This window comes from Saccopteryx leptura, chromosome 1, assembly GCF_036850995.1.
Source record: "Saccopteryx leptura isolate mSacLep1 chromosome 1, mSacLep1_pri_phased_curated, whole genome shotgun sequence".
Classification (NCBI taxonomy): Eukaryota; Metazoa; Chordata; class Mammalia; order Chiroptera; family Emballonuridae; genus Saccopteryx; species Saccopteryx leptura.
The window spans coordinates 301447666-301475647 of record NC_089503.1 but is presented as its reverse complement, the minus strand read 5'-3'; the positions used below and the strand labels follow the sequence as shown (position 1 = coordinate 301475647).

The following is a 27982-nucleotide window of genomic DNA, read 5'->3' as shown; positions in this document are numbered from 1 at the left end:
AAACCTGGAGAATTTGGAAATCATTGCCTTAGAAAAACAGAAGGAAATTTTCAAAAATGATTATTAAAATAAAAATTCAGGCTATGTAGCATTAAGGCAAAAAAAATTATTGGTAGAGACATTTTTTTTTTCAAATGTGAAAAGATAAATACAACTTCATCTTGCCTTATCCATTCTACCTTTCTCCCTGTTGTGAATTAAAGTGAAACCACCAGGAAAATGACCATAAACTTATGTTAAGTGAATAAACCATGATATGGAATTACAAATACCAGTATAATTTAAATTCTTGATTTTTTTTTGCGGTAGAGTGTCGGCCTAGCGTGCGGAGGACCCGGGTTCGATTCCTGGCCGGGGCACACAGGAGAAGCGCCCATTTGCTTCTCCACCCCTCCGCCACGCTTTCCTCTCTGTCTCTCTCTTCCCCTCCCGCAGCCAGGGCTCCATTGGAGCAAAGATGGCCCGGGCGCTGGGGATGGCTCTGTGGCCTCTGCCTCAGGCACTAGAGTGGCTCTGGTCGCAACATGGCGACGCCCAGGATGGGCAGAGCATCGCCCCTTGGTGGGCAGAGTGTCGCCCCTGGTGGGCGTGCCGGGTGGATCCCCGTCGGGCGCATGCGGGAGTCTGTCTGTCTCTCCCTGTTTCTAGCTTCAGAAAAATGGGGGGGAAAAATAAATAAATAAATAAATTCTTGATTTCTTTTTTTACAAGGGAGATAGAGGGACAGATAGGGACAGACAGACAAGAAGGGAGAGAGATGAGAAGCATCAATTCTTTGTTGCGGCACTTTAGTTGTTTATTGATTGCTTTCTCATATGTACCTTGACTGCGGGGGCTGCGCCAAGCCAGTGACCCCTTGCTCAAACTAGCAACCTTGGGTTCAAGCGCCGGTGACCTTGAGCTCAAACCAGCGACCATGGGCTAATGGCTATGATTTCACACTCAAGCCAGCAACCCTGCGCTCAAGCCAGATGAGCCCGCTCTCAAGGCGGTGACCTTGGGGTTTCAAATCTGGGTCCTCTGTGTCCCAGGCTAATGCTCTATCCACTATGCCACCACCTGGTCAGGCATATTCTTGAAAACTGCAGTCTCTAACTCTGCTTCAGCCATACTGGCCTCCTTCCTGTTTTTGGAGTAAGCTAGGCCTAGTCTCATCTTGTGACTTTTTTGCACTTGTGACTTCCTTAATTATTTATTTATTTATTTATTTTTTGTGACAGAGACAGAGAGAGGGACAAATAAGGACAGACAGACAGGAAGGGAGAGAGATGAGAAGCATCAATTCTTCATTACTGCACTTTAGTTGTTCATTGATTGCTTTCTCATATGTGCCTTGACTGTGGGCCTTCAGCAGACTGAGTGACCCCTTGCTCAAGCCAGCGACCTTGGGCTCAAGCTGGTGAGCCTTGCTCAAACCAGATGAGCACAACTCAAGCTGGCGACCTTGGGTTTTGAACCTGGGTCCTCTACCTCCCAGTCTGACACCCTATCCACTGCGCCTCCGCCTGGTCAGGCATACTTATTGTGTCTTCTTCATAAACTCTTTCTCTGCATCCCCTTACCTCCTTCATGTTTTATTTTTTCAGATGGATGTCACCTTTCCCAAGATTTTCCTTGATTACCCTATTTAAAAGTATGACCTTCCTGCCTGACTGGGGGTGGCACAGGAAATAGAGCATTGACCTGAGATGCTGAGATCTCAGGTTTGAAACCCTAAGGTCATTGGCTTGAGTACAGGCTCGCCATCTTGAGCACAGGGTTGCTGGCTTGAATGTGGGACCATCAACATTATCCCAAAGCTGCTGACTTAAATCCAAAGGTCACTAGCTTGAGCAAGAAGTCACTGGCTTGGCTTGAGCCACCCTGGCCCCCATCAAAGCACATATAAGAAGCAATCAATGAACAACTAAAAGTGACACAACTATGAGTTGAAGCTTCTTATTTCTCTCCCTTCCTCTCTCTCTCTCAAAAAAATAAAAGAAAGTATGCTCCTCAGAAGCACTTCTTATCCCCCACCCCTGTTTTATTTCTCTATTACACTAAACATCATCATATTAAATATTTTACTTACTTGTTAGCTACATTTCTGTGCAAAAATATAGGTTCCTTAGATGCTGGGATTTTTGTCTGTTTTGTCGATTACTATATTTGCAACACTGGCATATAGCATGGGTACTCAATAAATATTTGTTGGCTGAAGTAATGAATTTACAAATAACTTCTAAAAATTGGAAGAAAGCCTGACCAAGCAGTGGCACAGTGGATAGAGCGTAGGACTGGGAGGTGGAGGACCCAGGTTTGAGACCCTGAGGTCGCCAGCTTGAGCGCGGGCTCATCTGGCTTGAGCAAAAAGCTCACCAGCTTGGACCCAAGGTCACTGGCTCGAGCAAGGGGTTACTCGGTCTGCTAAAGGCCCGCGGTCAAGGCACATATGAGAAAGCAATCAATGAATAACTAAGGTGTCGCAACGAAAAACTGATAATTGATGCTTCTCATCTCTCTCTGTTCCTGTCTGCCCCTATCTATCCCTCTCTCTGACTCTCTCTCTGTCCCTGTAAAAAAAAAAAAAAAAAAAATTGGAAGAAAATAGAAAATTCATAGAAAAACATACCTGAGTGACCAAGAAACCATTGGAAGTTACCAAACCCGTTAGTAATCAGGAAAATGCAATTTAAAATGGTAATATTTCATTTTATATCCATCATATTGGCAAAACTTGAGAAGTTCGATAATATTAACTTTAGAAGTCCAGTAACTGTTGAGTTAAACTATGCCTGAATTAATGAGTCAGATTAGTGCTTGGCCCTTGTATGTGTCGTATAAATATTTATTAAATAAATACAAAGTATTAATGAGGATGTAGAGAAACAGGATGTCATACTTTGCTGGTGGAATGCAAATTTATACAACCACTTCAGAGAACTATTTGGCAATATTTGGTAAATTTGACAATAAGCACACTCATGACCCAACAGTATCTAGGTTTTACCCTAGAACCCTGGTCGGCAAACTGTGGCTCATGAGCCATATGTGGCTCTTTGGCCCCTTGAGTGTGGCTCTTCTTCAAAATACCATTTGCGGGCGCTACCTTGATAAGGAATGTTCCTACCTATGTAGTTTAAGTTTAAAAAAATTTGGCTCTCAAAAGAAACTTCAATCGTTATACTGTTGATATTTGGCTCTGTTGATTAATGAGTTTGCCAACCACTGCCCTAGAACAACAGTCGGCACACGATGATAAATATTTTAGGCTTTGTGGGCCAGGAGGTAGAATGAAAGATATTATATAGGTATTTATATAGCCATTTAAAGTGTAACCATTTAAACCTTAGAGCAGGTAGAGCTTGTAGGTTATAGAAAGATAGATGGCAGGCCATATTTGGCCTGAGGACCATAGTTTGCCAGCCCCTGATCTAATGAAACTCTTTCTCAAGTACAAAGTCACAGATAAGAGAACATCCATGGTAGCATTATATATAACAGTGAAACACTGGAAATTGGAAATACGCAAAATGCTAGATAGTAGGATAATAAAAATGGTACATTCATACAGTAGAATAGATAAACTAAGAAATGTGCATACTTAGGTCAAAAAAAGTTGAAATGGTAGGTAAGTTATGTCCATACTTATATAAATATATTCAAAAAACATGAAAGTGAATAATTAACATCAAAATTCAGGCTAGTGGTTAATATGTGGAGTAACAGAGGCTAGTGAGCTTGTAGATTGGTACACCAGGGGCTTAAATTTTAAATATACTTTAAAATTTAAGTAAAAACATGAAACCATCATGGCAAAGTGTAAGATTTGGTAACACTAGCAGGTGTGTATATGGGTTTTTATCTAACATTTTTGGCATTTGTAATGTTTAATAATAATATTTTTAATTTTAGGTTTAGTTGGATTATTTGGTTAGCACTTTGCAATCAAATGCCGACACAGATGTCATGCTTTTATGTTTGTGTTAAGGAGCAAGCTGGTGCTAAATAAAACCACTAGATTTCTATGAGAAAAGAATAGAAGCAGAATGAACACAGAGATAATATATTCCCACCAACATCACAGCATACTCTTCAAATGAAGAACTAGATAAACATCATAGGAAAAGTGAGTCAGAGGAAATAGTATCCACTTGGTAAATTCAAAGGACCACATTTATGTGTTTTGGATCCAATAGAAACAATTTTTTATAATCAATTAATGTTAATTTGAATTTTATTAGTTTTATTATTTGGCTTAAATTTAGTTTTGTTTTTTTGTTTGTTTGTTTGTTTTGTATTTTTCTGAAGCTGGAAACGGGGAGAGACAGTCAGACAGACTTCCGCATGCGCCCAACTGGGATCCACCCAGCATGCCCACCAGGGGCGACGCTCTGCCCACCAGGGGACGATGCTCTGCCCCTCCGGGGCGTCGCTCTGCAGCGACCAGAGCCACTCTAGCGCCTGGGGCAGAGGCCAAGGAGCCATCCCCAGCGCCCGGGCCATCTTTGCTCCAATGGAGCCTTGGCTGCGGGAGGGGAAGAGAGAGACAGAGAGGAAGGAGGGGGGGTGGAGAAGCAAATGGGCGCTTCTCCTATGTGCCCTGGCCAGGAATCGAACCCGGGTCCCCCGCACGCCAGGCCGACGCTCTACCGCTGAGCCAGGGCCTTAAATTTAGTTTTTAAAAATTGTTTTTGTTTTCTAATTGTAAAAAAAAGCTATAAAAAGTTCAGCTAGTCTTTACTTTGTACGTATTAAGTTATACTAGATAAGACTATTTTTCTTTTAAACAGATCTATATATTTCCCAACCTGATATATTCAGTTAGCTCTCAACTGTGTAAAGCAGTGTGTTTCAGAGAGAAGGAAAGATACAAAAGTATCAACAGTGGGGTAATGAGATTTGTGTGACAAATTTTATTATGATGTTTTGCATTTTCTAAATTTTCTATACTAATTACTTATGTTACTCTAATAATAATGCAAAAAAGAAGGTTGTTAAAATACCCCTTAGTTATATTTAATAGTTTTATGCTTATGGGGGGGAGGCACTACTTTATTAAGTGTCAGAGCTAAAGAGTTCTTCTATAGGATTCAAAAGCTGTTCTCTGGTTTGTTACAAATCACTGTTAGTCTAAGACCGGATCTGCAAATATATATATATATTTTTTGTATATATATATATTTTCTGAAGCTGGAAACGGGAGGCAGTCAGACAGACTCCCGCATGCGCCCGACCAGGATCCAACCGGCACACCCACCAGGGGGCGATGCTCTGCCCATCTGGGGCGTCACTCTGCTCTGTCGTGACCAGAGCCACTCTAGCACCTGGGGCAGAGGCCAAGGAGCCATCCCCAGCGCCTGGGCCATTTCTTGCTCCAATGGAGCCTTGGCTGCGGGAGGGGAAGAGAGAGACAGAGAGGAAGGAGAGGGGGAGGGGTGGAGAAGCAGATGGGCGCCTCTCCTGTGTGCCCTGGCCGGAAATCGAACCCCGGACTTCCGCACACCAGGCCGACGCTCTACCACTGAGCCAACCGGCCAGGGCCTGCAAATATTTTATATCTATTGTCTCACCTGAATGTCGAAGTGCAGAAAATCCTTGCTCATCCTCCCACTCCCAGGTTGGCTCACTCTGATTGCGTGTGGAATGGAAGTCAGGAATTTCATGATACCAGTCCAAGTCTATGCTGCTAATAAACAGAAAATGATAAAGACATTATTAAAAAAATTTTAAGAACTTGAATGAAATGAGTAAATTTATAGAGATTGAAACCTTTTCAGCTACCTTTCCATCCTTTCACTTTTCAGAAATAAACAGTTTTAAGGGGCTATTGCTAAGAATAATACTTTTTCCCTTTTTTTCGCAAAATGAACTAGACCATCTCTAGTATCTTGTAAGAACAAATTACTTGACTCTCAATTTGACAAAAACTCTTTAAAGAGATGTGCAAAGACATCTTTGCCCCACTGGTGGCATGCAAGGTTTTCGATCCCACGAGCAGATCTTGAACAGAATAGGAAAGACACACAGAGGAGAACGAGAGCCAAGGGCACTCACCTGCTGGTGCAGTCTCCTGTGAGAGGGTCGCAGCTCCCTGCACAGTCGCAGGGCCTGCAGCCGTAGTGTCCGAAGCCCCAGTATCCCACCATACACCTGTCACAGTGTGGCCCTGCCACCCCAGGCTTGCAAGGGCAGTCACCATTGCTGGGGTCACAGAAGGTCACTGAGCTGAAAGGAAGGACAGCTGATCCAACTGGATGGCAGGAACACACTACAACAGAGAGGATACACAAGGGCAGGTGAGTGACCAGATTGCGGAGACTGGGCCTAGCACGACCAAAATGGCCTCCTCTCACCACACAGTATATCTCTCAGGCTCTTCCTCTAGCCAGTTGGTGTATGCTCAGAGAATAAAAGCCAATTAAATTACTGATAAGAAGATACTATCAGAAAAGCTTGTCTGCTGCTGCTGCAGCAAAAATAATTTATTATAAAATTAAAGGCATTAAATATGAATGGATTTTGTTAGGGGTGATGGGAATGAAGATAAAGGAGGAGTAATTCATGATAAAGGGGAAAAAAATCATGAGTATGGTATTCTGGAAACCAAAGAAAGTTTCAAAGAGGTAGGCAACATCAACTGTGACAAATGCTGACAGGTCCAAGAAGATGAGGAATGGAAATGGATTATTACATTTGACAATGGTGTTCTTGATAAGAACAGTTTCAGTGAAATAGTGAGTGGAAAACCCAACTGAAGAGTACTCAGGAGAGAATGACAGTAGAGGAAGTTGAGCCTGAGAGTAGACACCCCTTTTGAGAAGCTTTTCTATAAAGGCACAGAAATGTGGTGGCAGCTAAAACTGAATGGGGGATATAAACAAAAGTGAAGGTATAGGTTTTGTTTGTTTTGTTTTAAGATAGAAGAAATTATAGCATGTTTGATGTTGATGGAAATGATCCTGTTAAAAAAAGGAAAAATTTGTGACTAAAAGAGAGATGGGAGAATTGTTAGAGGTATGCTTGCTTATACTTGAGAAAGGGAGAAGGGCTGGGGTCTGGTGTAGAAAACAAGGTATTGGCATTGATTAGGAGCAGGATCAGCTCATAGAAACAAGATGGAAAGCACAGCATATAAACAGGGATGCAGGCGAGCAGATATATGCAGTGGTGGGATTTTTCCTTCTGATTGTATTTTCTGGATGAAGCAAGGTCATCAGATGAAAGATAATGAAGCGTGGGAGTAGAAGAGTGCATGAGGAACTTAGGAGGTGAAATATAATTGCCAGGCAACATAAAGGCTGCATTTGAGGTTAAAGTCATGAACTTACAGTGACTTTGGTTGGTTGTTTCTCCAGTTCTGTACAACTGAGAGGGTCTAGGTTTGATATAGGGAGAAAGATGGATTTAATTTGCCTGTGCTATGGCCTGAATGTTTGTGTCACCGTCTCCCCCTCCTCCCATTCATTTGTTGAAGCCTTCTTCACAGTATGATGGTATTTGGAGGTGAGGCCTTTGGGAAATTTGAATATGGTCTTGGAGGTGATGAAACTGATGCCCTTATGAGGGGAATGAAGAGCAAAGAGCTCTCTGTGAAAGATGTGATGCTAAACCTGCAACCTGGGAGACACCTCTCACCAGAATCCACCCATGCTGGCACCATGAGCTCAGACTTCCAGCCTCCAGAACTATGAGAAATGATTATTGTTTAAGTCACCCAGTCTGTGGTATTTTGTTATAGCAGCCTGTATGGACTAAGACACATGTTAAATCCAGTTCCTCAGACAAAAATCTATGAGCAGCCATTTCTGCAAGTCCTTGCTATTAATCAAGAGTACTCCCCCTCAGCTCTCTCCCAAATCCCACAGTTGCTCACTGCCCACAGTTTGACAATCCCTTAATATTTTATTTGTTCCTGGGATAGCAAAAATAGTTGAACAAAGTTTTTAAAATGTGTTTATTGGTTTCATCACAAATCTGTGTACCCTAACCTCAGTTGGGTGCCCTAACTGATGCTCATTAACCCTATTTATTCAATTCTATCTGTTTGTGTGTTGTTGTTTTTTAATGAAAAAATTTCCTCACAGTGGCTATCCCAAAATATTCCAAACTTTTTAACTCACTGTAACCACTTGGTCTGAAAATTCTAATTAGTTAATAAGGTACACTGGATAATCTTTTCTCCACTTCAAAATCTCTTTATCTTTCCAGTTTTCTCTAAGAATCATATGAAAAATGCTGGGAGAGATCTTGGTTTATGGCCTTGCCATTCACTAGCTCTGTGATCTTGGGAAAGAAATTTAACTCTCCTAAACCTCTGTTTCGTCAATGAAGTATCCATAATACATGGAGATTTCATGAAGATGAAATTATTTTAAATGCACAGCACAGAGCCTGACACCTACTAGGCCAAATCTTCCTGCTAAAGTTTTCTCAACTAATATTCTAGATCCCACTCTCTCCTTTATCCCCTTGGAAACTTCATTTATTGAATATTTTCTTTGTCATTAAAATCTCAGTTTAGCTTCAATCTGGCTTCAAAGCTTAACTAGTAACTCTGACTATGGCAAGATACCTCGCCTTTCATTTTCTCAGTTTTCTTGTCTGTAAACTGGAGCTTAGAATAATATTTACCCTCATTACATTGTTGTAAGGATGCAAAGAGATTATATGCATGTAAAACAGTGTAGTATCTGGCACATGGTTAATTAATAGTGAATTAACTAATTGAATAAATAATTCATGAAAGTTGTAGGATCTGTGCTTGCATAAATAACAGAGCCAACCCTCAAGAAACTCATAGTCTTGTTGCGGAAAACAAAAATTTCCATCCTCTGATAAGTACTCCAATAGAGGTCTGTATAAAGTGTTATGGAAGCCAAGAGAACTGGAACACGAGCTGAGAAAATCAAATAGGGTCCAAAAGGGAGGGGTCATTTAGACATTTGAGTTGATCCTAAAAGATGAGTGGGACTTTGCAAGTTCAAAAGAAGGGGAAGAAGTTGCTTATTTCCAGCCTGGTCTTTAGATAGTCTCCCTGTTATATTTCTTTTAAATAATTTTTTAAAAATTTAATTGTAAAAAAAACCCGGATACCAGAAAATGTACCATCTTAACCATTTTTAGGTGTACAGTCCATCGCCATTGTAGTCTAAGTCTCTGCATCATATGTGGAAGCACTTGCTGCTTTGTGGCAGTGTGAAGCTCTTTCATGCCTCGGTGTCCCAGACGGGCCTGCTTTGCCTGTCGCCACCTTGTCCATCTGGCCCATGACATGCTTTCTTGTCCCATTCCCTCTGGACAGTTAGCTACTCTCTCCTCTATGCTGCCTCTGTTCTTTGTATATATTTCTATTTTGTGTATATCACAGCACATCATTCTTATTTCTTTACATGCTCGTCTCCCTTACTACTAGACTCTGAACTCATTGACAGAAGGATCTTTATCTTTTTACTTTTGTTTTCTAGGTCCCAGAACAACATCTGGTAGATGCCCAAATAAGCATTTATGGGATTGACCTGAAGGACATTCAGACAGTAGGAATCATATGTAAAAAGACATGGCCTGTTGGGAAATGTGAAGTTTAGTGGGTCTGTAGTGTGAATTGAGTGGAAAGCAGTTAAAGTTTGAAGTCTATCATCCATTTGGAGAGAATGGATACTATACGACATGAGTGTATCAAAGTGCTATGTGAAGCCTTTAAAGGAAATCACATAATCCAGTATAAACATTTCATCATTTTGAGGTGAGTAAACCAATAGTTACTTTATCACTCAGTTAAGGCAATTTGGTTCTTACCAGCAGACAGAGGAACCAGAAGAAAGACTATAAGGACTCACATTTCATGTAATATATATTCCAGGATACCATTATCTTTTCCTTTTATCAAGCCTTTCTAAGATTTAACCTGTCTGTACTACTATATATTTTTAAACCTACACACATTTCAGGAATGACCAGAGAAGAATGTGATTCTATCACATGTACTGGTGGATTTCTGTCAATGTGACTTTTCACATAATTACAAGATAAAAATACCACTTGGAAACTATGCAGAACTCGCTCCAGGCAGAAGGCCCTGACATCTTTCACAGAATACTTTTTCAGACTGCACTCCGAGGCTTGCCTTGCATACCTATCTCCTGAAGCCTGTAAAGCAGGCAATGTCTGACGCACCTAAGCTACATTTCTTACTTTCTTTCAAAATACAAATGTATTTCCTTCTTGCTTGGGGAAAAATAAGAGGTTTGTATTAGATTCTGGTTAAGGATCTGATTCTCCAACATATAGTTCTTATTGATTGTTCATTCTAAAATGCAACCCAAGCACTTAATTTTTACCTAGTCATTATGATGAATGTCAAAGTTACAACCCAGTTGGAGTGACATAAATTCTCCCTGCAGCTTTGTCTTCTTCTTGTTAGACATAAAATCCCACAGTAAACATTTGTCTCAAACTGCTCTCAGAACCAAATTAACAAAGCAAAATTACTTAAAATGTCATTTTAATTCCTAAATATTGTCACAAGATTTCTTTTAAAATGCGAATGACTACGATATTTCCCCATGTATAAGACACACCTTAATTTTGGGGCCTGAAATTTGAAAAAATAAATGTATTACATGAAGTTATTGAACTCAGTTTTATTCATCATAAAATTCATACAACTCCTCATCACTGTCAAAACTCCCATCCATTAGCTTGTCCTCATCTGTGTCTGATGACAAATCACTGTCTTCATATATTGCCTTGTCCTCAGTTCCATCTATGGTATTTGAAATGTCACACTTCTTAAATGACTTGACAACAATCTCAATCTACAAACACTGTATAAGACGCACCCAGTTTTTAGACCCCAATTTTTTTGGAAAATGGTGCATCTTATACATGGGGAAATACGGTAATTTAAAACAATATATTCTGTACTGATACATCCTATTATAAGAAAACCTGAAATAATAAAACATTGAAACAAATAGGCTAGAGGTAATGGGTACTTTTATAAACAATTTCATAATAGGTTCCCTTTAAATAATGACTTCAGATACTTGCTAAATGTTATACAAATTATATTTACAGATGTACAGTTGCAGCAATACACCTATAATATTATATGAAGCACTATCCTTCTATAGAGCATTTTCAAGAAAGGGTTAAGACATTAGGCTGCTTTGGAGTATATATACAAGGAAACCTAACTGTTAATAAAACAATGGGTGAGCACATATTTAAGTAACCTTGTGCATCTCTGTAAGGCTCTGAAACTAATATTTTGTATCAACTACAAATGCTGACAATAAATAAAGCTGTTTGGAAATTGCCTGAAATATCGCTTAGAAAGACAGAAAATAAAACAAAGGCAGTATAACAGAGTTGGTAAGGGCACAAATTTACGAGTCAGACTAGATGAGTTCAAATCTGGTTATGAGGCTTATCCTTTGTAAAATTAACTTCCTCAACTCACAATATTCTCATTGATAAAGTAAGAAATAATACCTTGGCCGTAGGTTTGTGTAAGGGTTAAATGAGACAGTGTTTGTATGTAGTAATGTATCAGGCATTTAGTGGCACCAGATGCTTAAAGAATAAACAATATTATTATCTAGAAGAAACATTGATTTTAAAATGTGCACCATTCATTCATTCATTCATTCACACCTTTGTCAAAGAGTTCTTAAACTTTAGAATTAACAAGAACTATGCAAGGGGCTGAAGATACAACAACAAATCCAGAGTCACCAAGTCTTCAGTAAGGAAAGAGATATGCAAATAAATAATTACAAGGCAGTAAAGCGTGTAACAATGCAGTCAAGGGTGCATGGGAACACAAAGCACAATAACTGCCTCACTGTATACAGATCAGGGTTATTTTTAAAGGAAATTAATGATGTAACTAGCTTCCAAAATAAGCTGAAATTCCTTATTTTGTACCTGGAAGAAATTTGGTGACAAATAACTTTGTTGATTATGCTAAATCCTATAGAATTAGATAATTCCACTGTTACATGTTCCTTTCTTTGGATAAAAAAAAAAGGTGCTATTACTGTCCTTCTGTGAATCAGGTCCTGCTGCTTATGGGAGGGTACCCTACAATACAATGTAGGACAAGAGTTGCAACTGTCAACTGATGTGAACATAATAAGTATATACAAAATGGCCAGGAACGTAATGAAAAAGTTTTGGCTAAAACATTAGCCACATTCTGATGGGGTTGCTAAAGCATTTATTGGTGGAGACACAGGAGACGCCATTGCTGCGTTTTCATCTTCATTCCCACCTTCACCAGAACTTAGGAGTCTGTCTGCATGTCTTTCACTTAGAGTGACCCGTGATGCCAAGCTTGCTGTAGAAATAAACAGTTGTGTCCAGCATCTTACCCTTTTATTAATCACCAGGACTCCTTAGCATTACTTTATGGCTCTAGTTTTTGTTATTCTGTTAGTAAAAGCTACACTGGGAGCAAAATACCCTACAAGTATTTGCTTCTGATTTAGCTTTTCTAAAAACAGAACTCAAAGTTCAAGGTCCTCAGCTGGGAAAGAAGCTACTGGTCAGACCCTTTCATCACTGCCCATGGCCACTCCTTCAGGGTGCTGCCCGGGCTCCCAACATTGTTTTCTCCTGAAAAGGCCAAGGCCCTACAGAATTTCTGATGGGGAATTTTTAATGTTAAAGCTATTTTGAAAGCTGTCCAGCTGCCTGCCAAGGTTCTGGTAGTTAAAGGAGATTACTTTGAATGCGGCTCTAAACAGAAAGGAGACAATATGAACTGTTATTACTATATTAAGTGTGAAGTTAAATATTAGATAAAATGAAAATCTTTTAGCTTTTTTGATACTGTTTTCTCTTTTGTACTATCAACTATTTTTGCTAGTGGATGAATCGCTACAAAAAATAAAGAAAAAATTTGTAAATGAAGTTTACTCTGTCAAAGGCAATATGGTTTACCCCTTTATTAAACTAGGAAACCGTTTTCTACTCATCCTTTAAATGTTATATGCATTATGTTCCAAGATATCTAGTTCCATATTCAAAGTGTATGTTCATTTCAAATAAAATTAAATATATTCTGACATTAAAAAACATATTTGTTACATTTTTTGAGTTATGCTTTCTAGAATTTGTAAAAAAGAAGGGTTAAAAAATAAAAAAATGACAAAAAAGTTATCTTTTTATATATATAGATACATTCTTAGTAAGATTTAGTAAATTCAGCAGGTCCTGGCACAAATGTGTTAAGTTTTTTCATTCTTGTGTTTATGAGAAACATGAGCCTGATGTGTCCTAGCGATTTCTTCAATGTTTGGGCATATATTTGAAAGGCAAACTCTCATTTCCTCGTCAATACATTGAAGAATTCCTCTCTTTTTACTCTTAATTGTGTTGAGTGCAGAAAACCCTCACCATATATATCATCTTAACTTTATACCAAACAAAGGGTAGAAGAAACTTGCCTCCAGTCTTTCTGGGGAACATGGGGGGTAGTGTAAACAATCCAGCACCACAGCTTAACAGCCTTTTGCAACCTGATCAGGCAAGTGAGGTGGGGGGTTGGGCAGACTGTCAGTTTACAGTCAATTCCTCATACTTCTGTCCCCCCAAAATCTAAACTCCAAAAACTCTGTTGGGTTTTTGGTTCCCAACAGGCACATATTTCTCTGGAATACCATAGGATGCACCTGGAAATCTTCTAGGGCACACACTTTGAGAACCACTGGGTTAGGGACTGTATTATTGTGTTTTTAGTGACTATGATAAGCCTGCCAGATGGTCAACACTGATTAAATCTTTTTTGAGTTTTTAAAAATGAATGAAGTATAGTCACTTAATAACTATTTCTTAGTAAGTGATAGTCTTCTGTCCTTCAGTGTAATCTCTTTATGATTTTTTGCCTGACTGCTGTTTCTATAGTACACTGTGAAGGCCTAGAAAGTAGGAACCACATCTTTTCCTCTCTATATCCTCCAAACCTAGGGCCATAACTGACCCACTTTAGGAACTCACTCAATCTTTGTTGAATAAATGAGTGAATGAACCTCTCAATAACCAACAACCATGAAATGATTTTGTTCAATGAAATTACAAAAAAAGCTCATACTATTTATTTTACAGGTTTTTAGTATCAGCACCACAGCATTTGCAATACTAAGATACTAAAACAGAAAAAACAAAGTAAAACAACGAATCCATACCATTTTAGAAAACTAAATTGACCATTTTAGTTTTCTAAAATGGTTAAGTAATACAGATTATTCTTTATCTTGCCAGTGTAAGATTGTTCCCTACATGCGTGTGAGATTACTCCCTACATATAATGCTTTACTCAGTCTGGTTTTATTATTTATTGTTTATAATGAAAGTTCTCTATTCTAACTCCACAGGAGACATTCCTCACCTATAAATGCTTCTCACTGGCAGCAAAATTTTTTGTCACATTAATCAGTCTGAAATTCCTTTCCTTACTTTCATCCAATTATATCTAATTATGACTCTGTTCTAAGGAAGTAAATATTTTTTTCTACTTCCTATATCCCCTTACACCTTTTGAGTATGTATAGAAAGTTATTTCTCTTTGAGAAGTCTTCTAGTTAATCTGAGAATATTTATCTTTTTTTATATATATTCATTAGTATCTCTCTTTCCTTGATTGTTGTGTTGGTCTGGCTGGAACACTCTCCGGTTACCCCCAAATTTCTTGTACTAAGAATCCTTAAGTAAATGCAGTTCTTTATATTCAAACTTTACATGGCTCTTTATCTGTTTTATTCAAAACCCAAAACCATATATGTATATATACATATATATTTAAATTTTAAGTTCTTTAAAAATTATTTTTGGCTCTACTATATATGTCTGATTATTTCCACCTTTGTTAATTCATGCATTTTATTTTTATCAACTAGGTCACAGTGTTGAAACATGTTCTTTAGGTCTATGTAGGTCATTGGCTCAAAGTCCTGAGGTCAAACAAAGCTGGATTCAAATGCCAGCCCTGCCTCTGACCAGCTGCATGAACTTGGACAAACTATATAATCAACTTAAGACTCAGCTTTCTTATTTATAAAGTACAAAAAACACCACTTAACTCATAAAAATTGCTAAATGATATAACTTATGTAAATTGCCCAGCTAGTGTCTGGCCCATAGTAGCCATTCAACAAATGCTAGTTCTTTTCTTTATACCCCATCTAATTTTGTCCAGATTTTCTGAGGGTTTTGATGTTTTAAAACTAATTGCTTGATTAGTTAATTCTTGTCCTTATCAAATGCAGAATGCCATATTATTTATTTCATGATTTATACTTTCTGTTTTGGATACATTTTAGAGAATTTCAGGATCTCTCCTATGTCTCTTCCCCAGTCTGACTGACTTTTTTTACTCATCAATTCATAAAATTTCTTCTTCTTGGGTGAATTTTAATACATGTCATTTAATCTTTTAAAAGGATAGTCCTGATTACATTATATATATTTTCTGATTATTACATTATATGTATTTTCTCTATCTCTTTCACTTCTTAACCCTCTTGTTTTATATGCTGGATATTTTAAAAAGCTGAGATTAAAGTTCCCCAACTATTATTGTTGAGTTTTTGATCTATTTAAAGTTTGCTTTTCAAAAACAGTTTACATCGTATTGATTCTATGCTGGAATCATTCACACTTTCAATATAAAACAAAGATATTTAGGTTGAATGACATAAAAAGAACTCATGTGGCTTTCTAAAACTACAATTTGAAAGACAAGTCTACTAAGCTACTATTGAAAGAAATGTCAGTGACCTTTGAGAAAAATCTTTTTCTGAGACAGGGCCGAACATAGGCACAAGAATGAAAAATGGAAGGTGCTTCTGGGTTCCTAAATATGTCATTGTGGTAAGGTATTCTGGATTTTATTAATTTAAAATTTTTACTTCTAAGATAATTTGAAGGGAAAAAAGAACCATCCTAGACACAGAATGAAATAATTGTTAAATAGAGGTACAAACAAATAAGCAAATACAAAGATTCTTCTTGGGAGCATCATGAGAAGGTCATATGTCAGTAGACCATGAAGGATGGAAAGGTCATCTGTGGCAAGACAGTTACCCACTGAAAGCACTTTTATTTCCATCAGCTGGCCAGTTCTCACCTATGCCAGAAAGAAGAAAAGAAAGGGGGAAAATAAAACAAGAAAAAGAAAAAGATTTGGATGGATGATAGAACTCTTTCTTTACAAAGAGAGCTAGCTAGTTAGGGTAACAGTAACCAAGTAACCAGACATTATCTTGGTAAACACTTGCTTTGGGTTTCAGGACAGAGAGACCAAGTTTATTTTTATTTGCTCTCTACTGAAAGGCAATTGACTACATTTATTTTGGCCTCTAGGGAGGAAGGAAGGGCATGTCAGTTTTTCAAGAGGCTGTTTAATTTGACAGAGAATGAATTTTGCTTTCTTTTCCATTTGCTGATTTTTCTTTAAATATGGAGAAAGACTATGCAATAGTTAAAAATATGTCTTGACACAAAGGTCAATAAACTTATTGTATAGTTACCAACTGGCTGTTTCTTGAAAAGGGAGCTAATTCTGTTCTATAAAGTATTTTCTTCAAGCAGCCATGGAAAATTTCATTTCATGAAATAGCTGTTAATACCCCATATCCAATCAATTTCTCATCTGTTTAACATTTAACATATCTTTTGTGTTAAAAGGAAGGGAAAAGGGCCTTTACAAAGAACTGGATTCAGTGATTATTTAAATCCAACACAATAACATACTTACAATAGTTTAAGCTGTGCTTTGAATATGTAAATATGGAAGTAAAAGTAAATTGTCAATGTAGTGGTATACTAATTTTATTATAAATTCTAATTGCATTATAATAATTCACTTCAAAGTATAAGATATTTACAGTAAATTAATTTGTATACTATGAATAAGAGGGCTTCCTCTGAATAGAATGGCTAGGTATTTATTTTGAAACTGTTACATGAAAAATAGACATCTTAGAATTCTGCCAGAAATTTCTAGGAGAAAAGCAGAAGTTCTAAGTTAGACATTCTTATGTGGGAAAAAGTAATTGATAGGAATTGCTACCAGCATTCGTATCTTTCATTGTGTCAGGGGGAAAAAACATGTCTAGCCAGAGTTTTAGTAATCCTTTAGGATTTTCTGTCAGATTTATGGCTAATTCAGCAAATAGATTAAATTGTAGATGATTATTAACTCAAAATCTTTCATTAAAGATGAAAGTAAATAGAGTCCACACTAGAAACAGCAATGATAAATGTAGTGGTTCTCACATGCTGATCAGAAGACCAAAAGGCTAAATTAGAATCACCAATGATGCTTTTAAAAATACAGATTTCTACTCCTATCCCTGTTGGATATTCTGATTCAGATCAGGGTAATTTCATATTTTCAGTAAGTGCTCCCAAGTGATTATAATCCACATACAGGTTTGACTAGAGAGACATGCTTGATTCAGAGAAGGGGCTATGAAGGTGGAGGCAAGTCTTCATTCAAAGGAGAGAAACCACTCCACGTTTGGTTTAGAGTCTATCTGAGTCACTGAGTTCCTGATAAAAAAAACAACAACAAAAAACAATGATCTGATGGCTTGGACCTGGCATGGTGAAAATATTTAAACCACAAAAACTGGCTACTGCTGCAAATCAGAGGGTTTTTTTCTCCCTAGAAAGTCAGCATGCCACTTCCTATTAGGGTTATCCTCACATTTATAATGTGCCTGCCATAGGAAAATCTGTTTAAGTTATAGGATACCAAAGGCACATAAGTGACTAAGATTTCAAATAAGTTACTCTAAAAGAGACTTCTCTTTTAGAACAGAGAGACAGTATTCCTCACAGTACCTCAGTATACAGTGATAATTATATTTTCCATTTGACTTCTGTAACTTAGTGACCAGCGGTTTCAGCCTTGATTTCTTCCCTTATCCCTAGATTCAGCTTGAGAGGTTTCACATTGTCCCTGGTGTTCACAGACCTTAAATGCACTGTACTTTTAAAATTCTTTTTCTAAGTTGTAGAAATAAATTCAGTTTCAATGATCTTCAGTAGTCTTAAAAAAACAAACAACATCTTTGGAATCCTCAGAAGCGAGTTCTTGGCAATGACAATGTGTAGTTGTTTGGGTCCACAGTTGACTCTGATTACAGTTGAAATAAAGAGGAAGTGAGAACAGATTATTTAATTGCACAGAGGAATAAATCTATTGGCTAGTAGATTTGATTCATGGCCCCTTTTCTTTAGGTTTGATGAATTTATGACCATCAATTAATTGTAAATATAAGGACCATAGCATTTAGCATAGTGCCTATCAGGATAATGTGAGGAAAAATATGGCTGGAACTTGAATGGGGTCAATAAATCCTTGGCTTATTTGGCAGGGAGCTAGCTACTTGTCACTAATATTTGTTGAATGAATGAATGTGCCTCGGTAAATATTCTATTAAACATGTAGTAGATTGAATAACATTCATTCCACTTTTTAGATCAACTCATTAAAGCCAATGAAGGCAATCATTGATTAGAAAACAGGACAAACTTGGTGTTTCAGCAGTTACAGAGGAAAAAAATAAAACAGCCACCAAAAAAGTGTTGGAGGCATTTCATCAAGAAAATCTTCCCTAACTGTCTTCATTCCACCTACACACTCTTCCTCAGATTTTATGAAAATTAAATGAATTAATGTGTGTATAGCCCTTCTAACAGTGAATGGAAAATAGGAGGCACTCAAAAAAAAAAAAAAAAAAAAAAAAAAAAGAAAGAAAATAGGAGAAAATAGCTCAATAAATGTCAGCTATTACTATTATATCATCACCATTGCCACAGTGAATTGAAATGGCCTGTTATTGTATATTTCTCCTCATCTAGAGTGTAAGATCTTTTAGGGAAAGCCTTTTATCTTTACAGACCTAGTACTTACCACAGTGCCTAGAACAGAAAAGGCACTCAGTAAATGTCTTCTGAGCTAAACTGAGTATATAATTTATATACTTATAATTTTGTCTGGCTGGCTACTTCAAGTTTTCAATGGTTCCAGCTCCTGAGAAGACATAAACTAGGAAGTAAGGAAGAGAAGTGTTTTCATATATCATCAATGATATATGATTGTAGCTTGCCCAGACTTAGTTAATATTATTTCTGTAATTATTTTACAGATAGAAATATAAGGTTTATTATTTCCTTGATATACAGTTATGGTATCTAGCCCTTGGAAATAAGTAACAAATAAATAGAAGGAATCTTCAAGGACATGACTTCCAAAGTGAAGTCTTTCTATAGAGATGGGCACATACAGTAGCAACATTTTCCAGTGTGTTCTGTAGAACACTGATCCCAGAAAGTGTCCTGTAAGAAAAGCATTCCTGGTTAAATTTGAAAGACACACCTCAGACTTTGTAGGAGGTTTGTAATAAACATCAGTATATGAAAGACTCCGAGAAATCCTGAAGTAGCCTGAGTGGTGGTGGCCATGTGGGTAGACAGGGGGATTGAGCTGGGACACTGAGTACCCTGGGTTGAAACCCCAGGTCACCAGCTTAAGCACAGGTTTGCCAGCTTGAGCACAGGATCATCAACATGATCCCATGGTCTCTGGCTTGAAGCCTAAGGTCGCTGGCTTGAGCAAGGGGTCACTGGCTTGGCTTGAGTGTACCCCCTCCCTGCTCCCATCCTATGAGAAGCAATCAATGAACAAGTAAAGTGATGGAAGTATAAGTTGATGCTTCTCATCTCTCTCCCCCCTCAAAGGAAGGAAGGAAAGAAGGAAGGAAGGAAGGAAGGAAGGAAGGAAGGAAGGAAGGAAGGAAGGAAGAAAAGAAGGAAGGACAAGGGAAGGAAAGGAAAGGAGAGGGAAGGAGGGAGGGAGGTGGGGAGGGAGGGAGGTAAAAAGGAAGGAAGGAAGGAAGGATGAAGGAAGGAAGGAAGGGAAGGAGGGGGGAGGGATGGAGGGAGGGAGGGAGGGACGGAGGGAGGGAAGAAGAAGGAAAGCAAGCAGGCATCCTAAAGTAAAGAAACCTTTGATTAATCCACCATTTCCTAAAATTTCAGGCCATAGAAAAATGTCTCCTTATCCTAATTCCTATTAACATCTCATGGAATTAGTGTTCCATAGATCATACATTGGAAAGTACTATATTGTAGAAACATATTTTTTCACATTTCCATTTTTTTCCCTCAGTAAATATTTACATAATTCATTTTTTAAAAATTAATAATCTATATGCACAGGTAGAGGTGCAAATGTTGGTTAATTTGATGCTCAGGAATTAAAGGATATTCTGTCATTTAAAAAAACTAACCTTTAGAGTAAGTGCTATAATGCATTTAACCCTTATTGAAAAGCATTCTTCAGTATTCTCAAACTTTAATATGATACATTCACATGGAAATTTTGTTAACGTGCAAATTTATTTCAGTAGCTCTGGATGGGATCAGGAGTTCTGCATTTTCTAATCAGATGATGCCAGTGGGATTGATCTATGGACCACACACTGAGTTGTAGGTTACTTTTCTGCCTTGGTGAGCACAGTAGAATAAATATAATAAAACTGTTATTTTGAATAACATTGTACATGTTGTTGATGGAACCACACACTGAGATAGTTCAAATTTTTTAAAATATCAACTGGTTTTCTTGATATTATCTTCCTCATAAAAGTTAAGTGGAAACAAATGGAGAGAAAAGTTGTGGCTATATCAATATTTATATCAGCACCTAGCATGAAATTTGATACATTATAGGTGCTTAATAAATGCTAAGTCCATTAATTTATTTGTGATAAATTTTATTATCAGAATTAATAACTCTAAAGGTGACACAGGGACAAGGAAATGGTTTCTGCCAAGGAAATGGTTAATGATATGAAAATATAACTAAATAATAGTGAAAATATTACCAAACATGTTGCCAATTAAACAATATATTACAGTGAGTATGTAGGTAGAGAGAAGAATTGGATGTGCTAGTTCTTGGAACTGGACGTGCTAAGTGTTGGAATCTAGCCCTGGCTCAGAAAAGGGAAGAGAAGAACCAGAAGGCACCAGGGCAGTGAGTGGGCACAGGCGTCGCTGCCCCAAACACAGGCTGGTACAGTCATAAAGGGAATGGAGACAGGCCTTCCTCAGGCAGTGTACCAGTCAAGCAGGGGGCTGTCTGGAGAAGGAAAAGAGATACAGATCTTCCCTACTAGTCCATCTACCTCCTACAAATTAGGCAAAAAGGACTAAATTGGAATTAGTTATTTTTACAGTTCCTTATTGGGTGCATCTGAGTATTTTTTAACTAGGAGAGATTAGCAATATGAATTATTATTATTAGTTTCTAGCTTCAGGTCTGAGCACACACAAGAGCAGAAGTAAAATAGTACTCTGAGAAATATGACATCCAAATCTTGGGCTCAGTGTTGAAAGTGAGCTGTGCCACAGTCTGTCTTCCACAGTTTAAGAGAGGAAGCTTATAACAAATAAACCCACTCAAATTTGTGTGTAGATATCTCCTGCCTGATGTTCAAAATATGTGTTTTTCAAGAGCAATAGAATTTTTCCTTTAAATTAAAAAAAAAGCAAACCTCAAGATTTTAAATGATTGTTTCCTATTGTATTGCTCCTTTCCTGTCCCTGTTTTGAGCTGGAACACAGAGTCCTCAGTGGGGAAAGGAAAAGCATGAACATCAATCTCTATTAACAGTCTTGAATGGTTTAGTCCTCTAGTAATTTCTGAGTTATTAGACATGTAAATTCTCATGTAGTTAGATAAGCTATTCATCCACATTGGATACTGACTTAAGTTCTATATACACCATTTACAGTTACATTTCAGGTAATTGGAATGATATTTTTAAATTCTACTATTTTTTTCAAATCAACTTCTTGGAGTTATGCCAATAAAAAAATCAGGATCCATTCTATATGAATTTAGAATTTAGGGGAAGAATAGGGATTAAATTGTTATGTTTTAAAATTGTTTATGGTACAGGGGAACATTAGAACAGTGTCAATTGAAGTACATTCATACTGAAACCAAAACAAGTGTTCAGGTTCACTCTAGAAATGAAAGCTGGAATGACCCAAGTGCAGGTAACCACTCTTTATTTCATTCATTTCAGTTCATTCATTGTCTATGTTCTCACATATTTTGTCTTAAGATAATTTTAAATATATCTCCCTCTTCATCATTCTTTTTTTATCTATTATACTAGTCATCCTGTTTTCCAAAATGTGATGCTACAGGAAATAATTTTACTTCGTGGAGAATGAGAAAGGAGAATTACTTTTATGAATATTGTATTGTTTTCATCTAATAATTTGAGAATTCTTGCCCCTCATCAATGAAGAAATTAACTGATGTGTATGAATGTATTGTCTGGAATTACACGACCTCTCTCCCTACGGCCAGCAAATGAAGGATGGAAAGATTTAGCTCTTTTGTACGTTGTCTTTTTTTTCCAGTAACCGCAAGTTACTATGCACATTTTCACAGTACACAAGAATCAAGGCGGGATCGCTTCTTGGCGGGTTTAACCGTGAGAAGCGGGGAAGGTCTACGTGCATGCACACGTGGCACTTTCTGCCAGAGGTCCGGGGACTTTCCCCTAGGCGTAAATGAGGAACAAGTCCTTCGTCTGTAGCCTAGGAAACAGGCCTTCAGCACGGACTTAGAATCAAAACAATATAAAAAGGTGTCCACGGAAAACGCTAGTCTTGCACTTACATTTACAAGCATCTGGAGCAGAGAAGGGCCTCCGGAGGTCCCGGTAGTAGCCTGGCTTACATCGCTGGCAATGCTGACCTTCCGTGTTGTGCTGACAGTCATTGCAGACACCACCACTGCGATTCCCTGATGCCTCCCATATGTTCATGTCAAAGTGGCAGGCATCAGCATGCCCATTGCATTTGCAGGCTGGAAAAAAGAAGCGTGAAAGGAAAACACATAATAAAAAAAAAAATTGGTAGGGTTTCTAATGTTTAGTTAAAATTTATTACTCTTATTTTTTTAGATATAATTAACATATTAGATTTTTTTTACATTTTATTTATTCATTTTTTTAGAGAGAGGAGACACAGAGAGAGAAAAGAGATAGAAAGAACAGTGGGAGGAGCAGGAAGCATCAATTCCCATATGTGCCTTGACCAGGAAAGCCTGGGGTTTTGAACCCGTGACCTCAGCGTTCCAGGTCGATGCTTTTACCCACTGTGCAACCACAGGTCAAGCCAACATATTAGATTTTTAATTTAAAAAATAAGTTTGAAGATATGCCTGATAGTCAACTGAATGTAGATTTTTAAAATTAGGCAGAGATATTGTTACCTTAGCAACTGGAGTTGACATTTATTTTGGAAGGACTATTTGAGTGGTCACCACTTTTTTTCTCTTTTTAATGGTAATACATCACCATTTCCATTCCTGCTACTTCCCAAGGACCACTGTTAGCACAGTGGGTCCCATGGCCTTCCTTAGAAAACCCTAGATTTTCAGGCGTTATTTGAAAATGCTAATTCATATTGCAGGTATAGGCCTGAATTCAGGCTCCCTAATGAGCCTGGAAGGAAACTACTGGTTGACAGGGTTTAGTAGCTTGGCAAGTGGATTGATTTCTCTTTCTCTTTATCAGCTAATTGTTGTACCGGTGAGTATGAAACAGTCTCTTATAGAAGACTCAATTTTCTTATAGAAGAGGTAAGCAGTGTTTCTTACATAATAAATTTCTCAAAGGTATTTCTAAGATTATCAGTCAATAGCACCAAATGACAAGTTTCTGTGTTCTATATGTATTTAGATATGCAGTTGGTTTCTCCTGAAAAGGCTGGAATGGCATTCTAGGAATTTAGGAGAAATTCTTTAGATTCTTTTGATGAGTGATTTAGAATAAGATTCCAGTCTTTATTTTTTGTGTGTGGAAGTCAGATGTTTGTACCATTGTTTTTCATTGTTTCCTTGATGTGTTATGATATTTTGACCAGATTCATAATCTTTAAAAAGCATATTACAAGATAACTTAAGATTTATACTTATAGGAAATCCATTACATTTCCTAGAAACTAAATCAGTTATGATTCCTAATTATGCATAAGAAGAGAATTCTTACAATTTTACCCACAGTATTTGCCTGTAAAAAAAAAAAAACCTAGTAAAACTGAAGCTTGTAAATATAAACATTGTTATGGACATGTGAATTTCTCTAAACATTTTGAATTTTAAAAAATGGTACATATTTCCATATTTTTTTACCCTCCTATCTAATTTTAAACCTTAAACTCAAAGTTAACTCTGGTAGTGAAGTCATCTTCTTGACTAACTGGCATAATTTCAAATCTGATTTGTCATTTCAAGTAGTATTATGGTATTATGGGGGGAAAGAAATTTGGAGTCTGAAGACTTAGAACCAATCCTGACTCTATCAGTGACTAATTTTGGCAATTTACTTAATCTTACTAAACCTCAGTTTCCTGATCTCTAAAATAGGATTAACATTACCTGCTTTGCCTGACCTCTGGTGGCGCAGTGGATAAAGCATTGACCTGAAACACTGAGGTTGCCGCTTCAAAACCCTGCACTTGTCTGGTCAAGGCATATATGGGAGTTGATGCTTCCTGCTCCTCCCCCCTTTCTTTCTTTCTTTCTCTCTCTCTCTCTCTCCCTCCCTCCCTCCCTCCCTCCTCTCTAAAATGAATTAAAAAAAAAATTACCTGCTTTATAGGGTTGTTTTGAGAAATGAGTTTGAGTTAGCTATTTTCATGATTATAATTCATTAACTCAGCTACAAGGGTAACTGTACACCATAATCCTAGTTGCTCTTGTATCTAGCCAGGTTTTTATGATGTCAAATTATCAAGAAGGGTGTTTAGGTCCCACAATAAGTGGCCAAGCAAATGGGCAGCTCATTCTTGGCAAAAGTCTTACTGGCAACTGGCAAGGAGTAGTTGTTTCCAGTGGTTGAGGTCATAGTGGGCAATGATACCAGCTATGTTTGTGTAGGTTACAGAGTCTGTCACCCACCACTTGTATGTTTCCAGAGAAAACAAGGAGTCCACAGATAAGTTTACTTTATAAAGAAGGCTTTGAGTCTTGTGGGCTTAGTACTTACTTCTGCACTCTTTAGGAGATCCTGTTTTGCCATCAGCTGCCTCCCAGGGACGGTCATTGTATAATGGTGCACAACGTTGGCAGTGGGTGCCTGCTGTGTTGTGTTTACACATACACTTCCCATGGACCTACAAACAAAACTAAGTATGAGCTATGAGCACAAACAATGCCAATAAATAACAATTTTCCTACAATGTTATTCCATTAGTTGGCTTTAGCCATATGACATTCATTCACCTATTTTGGGGAATTTTTACATATTATATTTTAATGCTACAATAAATATCTTTGTAGCTAACTATTTGAATACATCTTTATTTGTTTGAAATGTGTTTTCTAGAAGTAAAATGAAATGGCAAAAAAATATTTTTAAGACTTTGAATACATTTTGTCATAATGACTGGGTATTTTCTTTTAATCCCACAGTTCAAAGTATTTGAGGTTTTTTTTTGTTTTGTTTTCTTTTTTGTTTTTGTGACACAGAGAGAAACAGAGAGAGGGACAGATAGGGACAAACAGATAGGAAGGAAGAAAGATAAGAAGCATCAATTCTTCAATGCGGCACCTCAGTTTTTCAAGCCAGCAATCTCAGGTTTTCAAACCAGGGTCCTCTCCATCCCAATCCAATGCTCTATCCACTGCGCCACCACCTGGTCAAGCAAAATATTTGAGGGTTTTTAAAAATAGTATTTCTCTCAGGGAGGAATACTTGAGTAGAATTCTCTGGGCTCTGAGAGTTTTATGAGAATTTTAATATTTTTGTGTTATCTCACTAAATTTCTTCTAAAAAGTAATATTTTGAATCATCTTGAATACTTACTAATGACTAAGTATTGCCATGAATTCCAGTACTAAGATGCATTAATTGATGTGTGATATCCTGACTATACAAATGAAAGTTTTGTAAAGTAGCTCAGAAAGGGATCCCCAAATTTGGATCTATAAATATAAGGTGTTCTTTTCTTTCTTGAGAAATAGTATAAAAGGTAACAGCATGAAGGTAGTAAGTTATAGCAGCCAGTAAAAAATTATTTAATAAATATATACAAAGGAAAGTCATTATGTTACACAATGTTTGATATAGAATGCATTATAAAATATAATTTCTGTCTTTAAGAAAAGTATAATGTAGCCTGACCAGGTGGTGGCGCAGTGGATAAAGCATCGGACTGGGACACAGAGGACCCAGGTTCGAAACCCTGAGGTCACCAGCTTGAGCACAGGCTTATCCAGCTTGAGCATGGGCTCATCAGCTTGAGCATGGGGTCACTGGCTTGAGCATGGGATCACAGACATGACCCCATGGTTGCTGGCTTGAGCCCAAATGTTGCTGCTGGCTTGAAGCCCAAGGTTGCTGGCTTGAGCAAGGGGTCATTCGCTCTGCTGTAGCCCCCCAATCAAGGAACATATGAGAAGCAATCAATGAACAACTAAGAAGCTGCAGTGAAGAATTGATGCTTCTCATCTCTCTCCCTTCCTGTCTGTCAGTCCCTATCTGTCCCTCTCTCTGTCTTTGTAAAAAAAAAAAAAAAAAAAGTATAATGTAGAAGAAGAAAAATGACTTACATTAAAACATTTATAAACTGGACAATAAATAAATATCTAAGAAACAAAATTATGTTGGAATTCAAAAGTTGCAGAAATCATTATAGGTTGGCAGTTCTGGAGGGCTTTATGAGAGGGTTGGTTTTGAGTTGGTCCTTGATGATACAGTATTTCTGACAGAAGGGAAGCAAGTTACCAGGAAGAGGAAACAAAATGAACCAAGGTGTGGTGCTAGGAGGCTAGGGAAAATCTAAAATATTTTGATTGCAATGGTAAAGGAACTAAAAATGACATGTACTTAGAGTGGCTAGAATCAAAATGAATTCTTAGAGTTCAACAAATCTGGAAATAGTTACACCAATATATTGATGTACTATTGCTTGACCTAATTTAACACTCCAGTAAGTTGTGTTATCCAAGAGCCTCTTTCTCTTTTAATTCTCCTAGTATACATATGTCTTTGTGGAGGCACTCTGGAAATAGCATATGTACTATACAAGTATGATACATAACTACCATAGACCTTATATTCACAAGTGCAAGAATTATATAGTGCTTGGAGGACTGCAGGCTAGTTGCGAGTAAACCACATGAGAGCTAAGAGTTACAATCTGGATAACTTCATAAATGATTTTGGTGGCCATCTTGCTAAATTTTATTTCTATATATTGTAATGTAAGGTTTTTGTGCTTAATGAAAATTAAATATTGTTGTCTTTTTAGCTTTTAGGGATTAATAAAAACAGTTTTGTTTTGTTTTTAAGCAAATGGCATTGGTTCTTCAGAGAACCATGATGTTGCAAAAATTTTTGTTGATTCTCTTTGTAGAAACTCAACTAATATTATAGATTTAATTTATTGGTTTTAGCCTTGGAATGCCCAAGTGTGAGTTGAATTATAGTTACCAACTATATTTTCTTGGGCTTCTCTTTATGTCTCTTTTTACTATGAGCTGTTGATATATAAAGTCTCATGGAGTTAACAGTTTACTATACATCTTCATTCACACATTCAGGCACACTCTAAAGACAAATTTGTACTTTAATTTGGAGGTCTGCAGGAATTAAATTTTTTACTGGTCTATAAGAGTGAGGTCTTTTCATCCTAGTTCCTGGATAGCTTTTCATATATTCAGCTGATGGAAGTTGGTAGCATATTGACAATTAGTGGGAAAAACAGTTTTGTAATTGTCTAAATTTTATAACCTGTACAATAACAGAACAAAACAAAAACCATATACATACACCCAGGATAAAAATGTTTGATAAAATTAGAGTCAGAATACCTAGTCCATCCCTGCTGTTAAGGGGATTGAGTATATGGAGTATAAACTGAGGAGGGCATTTGAGAAAATGTTAAGAAGTAGAAA

The 27982-nt window shown here is 37.4% G+C and overlaps 1 protein-coding gene across 2 annotated transcripts in view; it reads right to left on the bottom strand.

The window, feature by feature from the left end:
* NTN4 (netrin 4) overlaps positions 1–27982 on the bottom strand; it is a 113843-nt gene that overhangs the window by 20722 nt on the left and 65139 nt on the right. The window contains exons 4-7 of one of the 2 annotated variants that reach the window (XM_066357331.1): positions 25071–25197; positions 22697–22885; positions 6037–6250; positions 5553–5668 (exon numbers count right to left, since the gene is read on the bottom strand). In XM_066357331.1, coding sequence (XP_066213428.1) covers positions 5553–5668; positions 6037–6250; positions 22697–22885; positions 25071–25197 — 646 coding nt within the window. The remainder of the gene's footprint in view (positions 1–5552; positions 5669–6036; positions 6251–22696; positions 22886–25070; positions 25198–27982) is intronic. The other variant, XM_066357340.1, reaches the window with a different exon arrangement.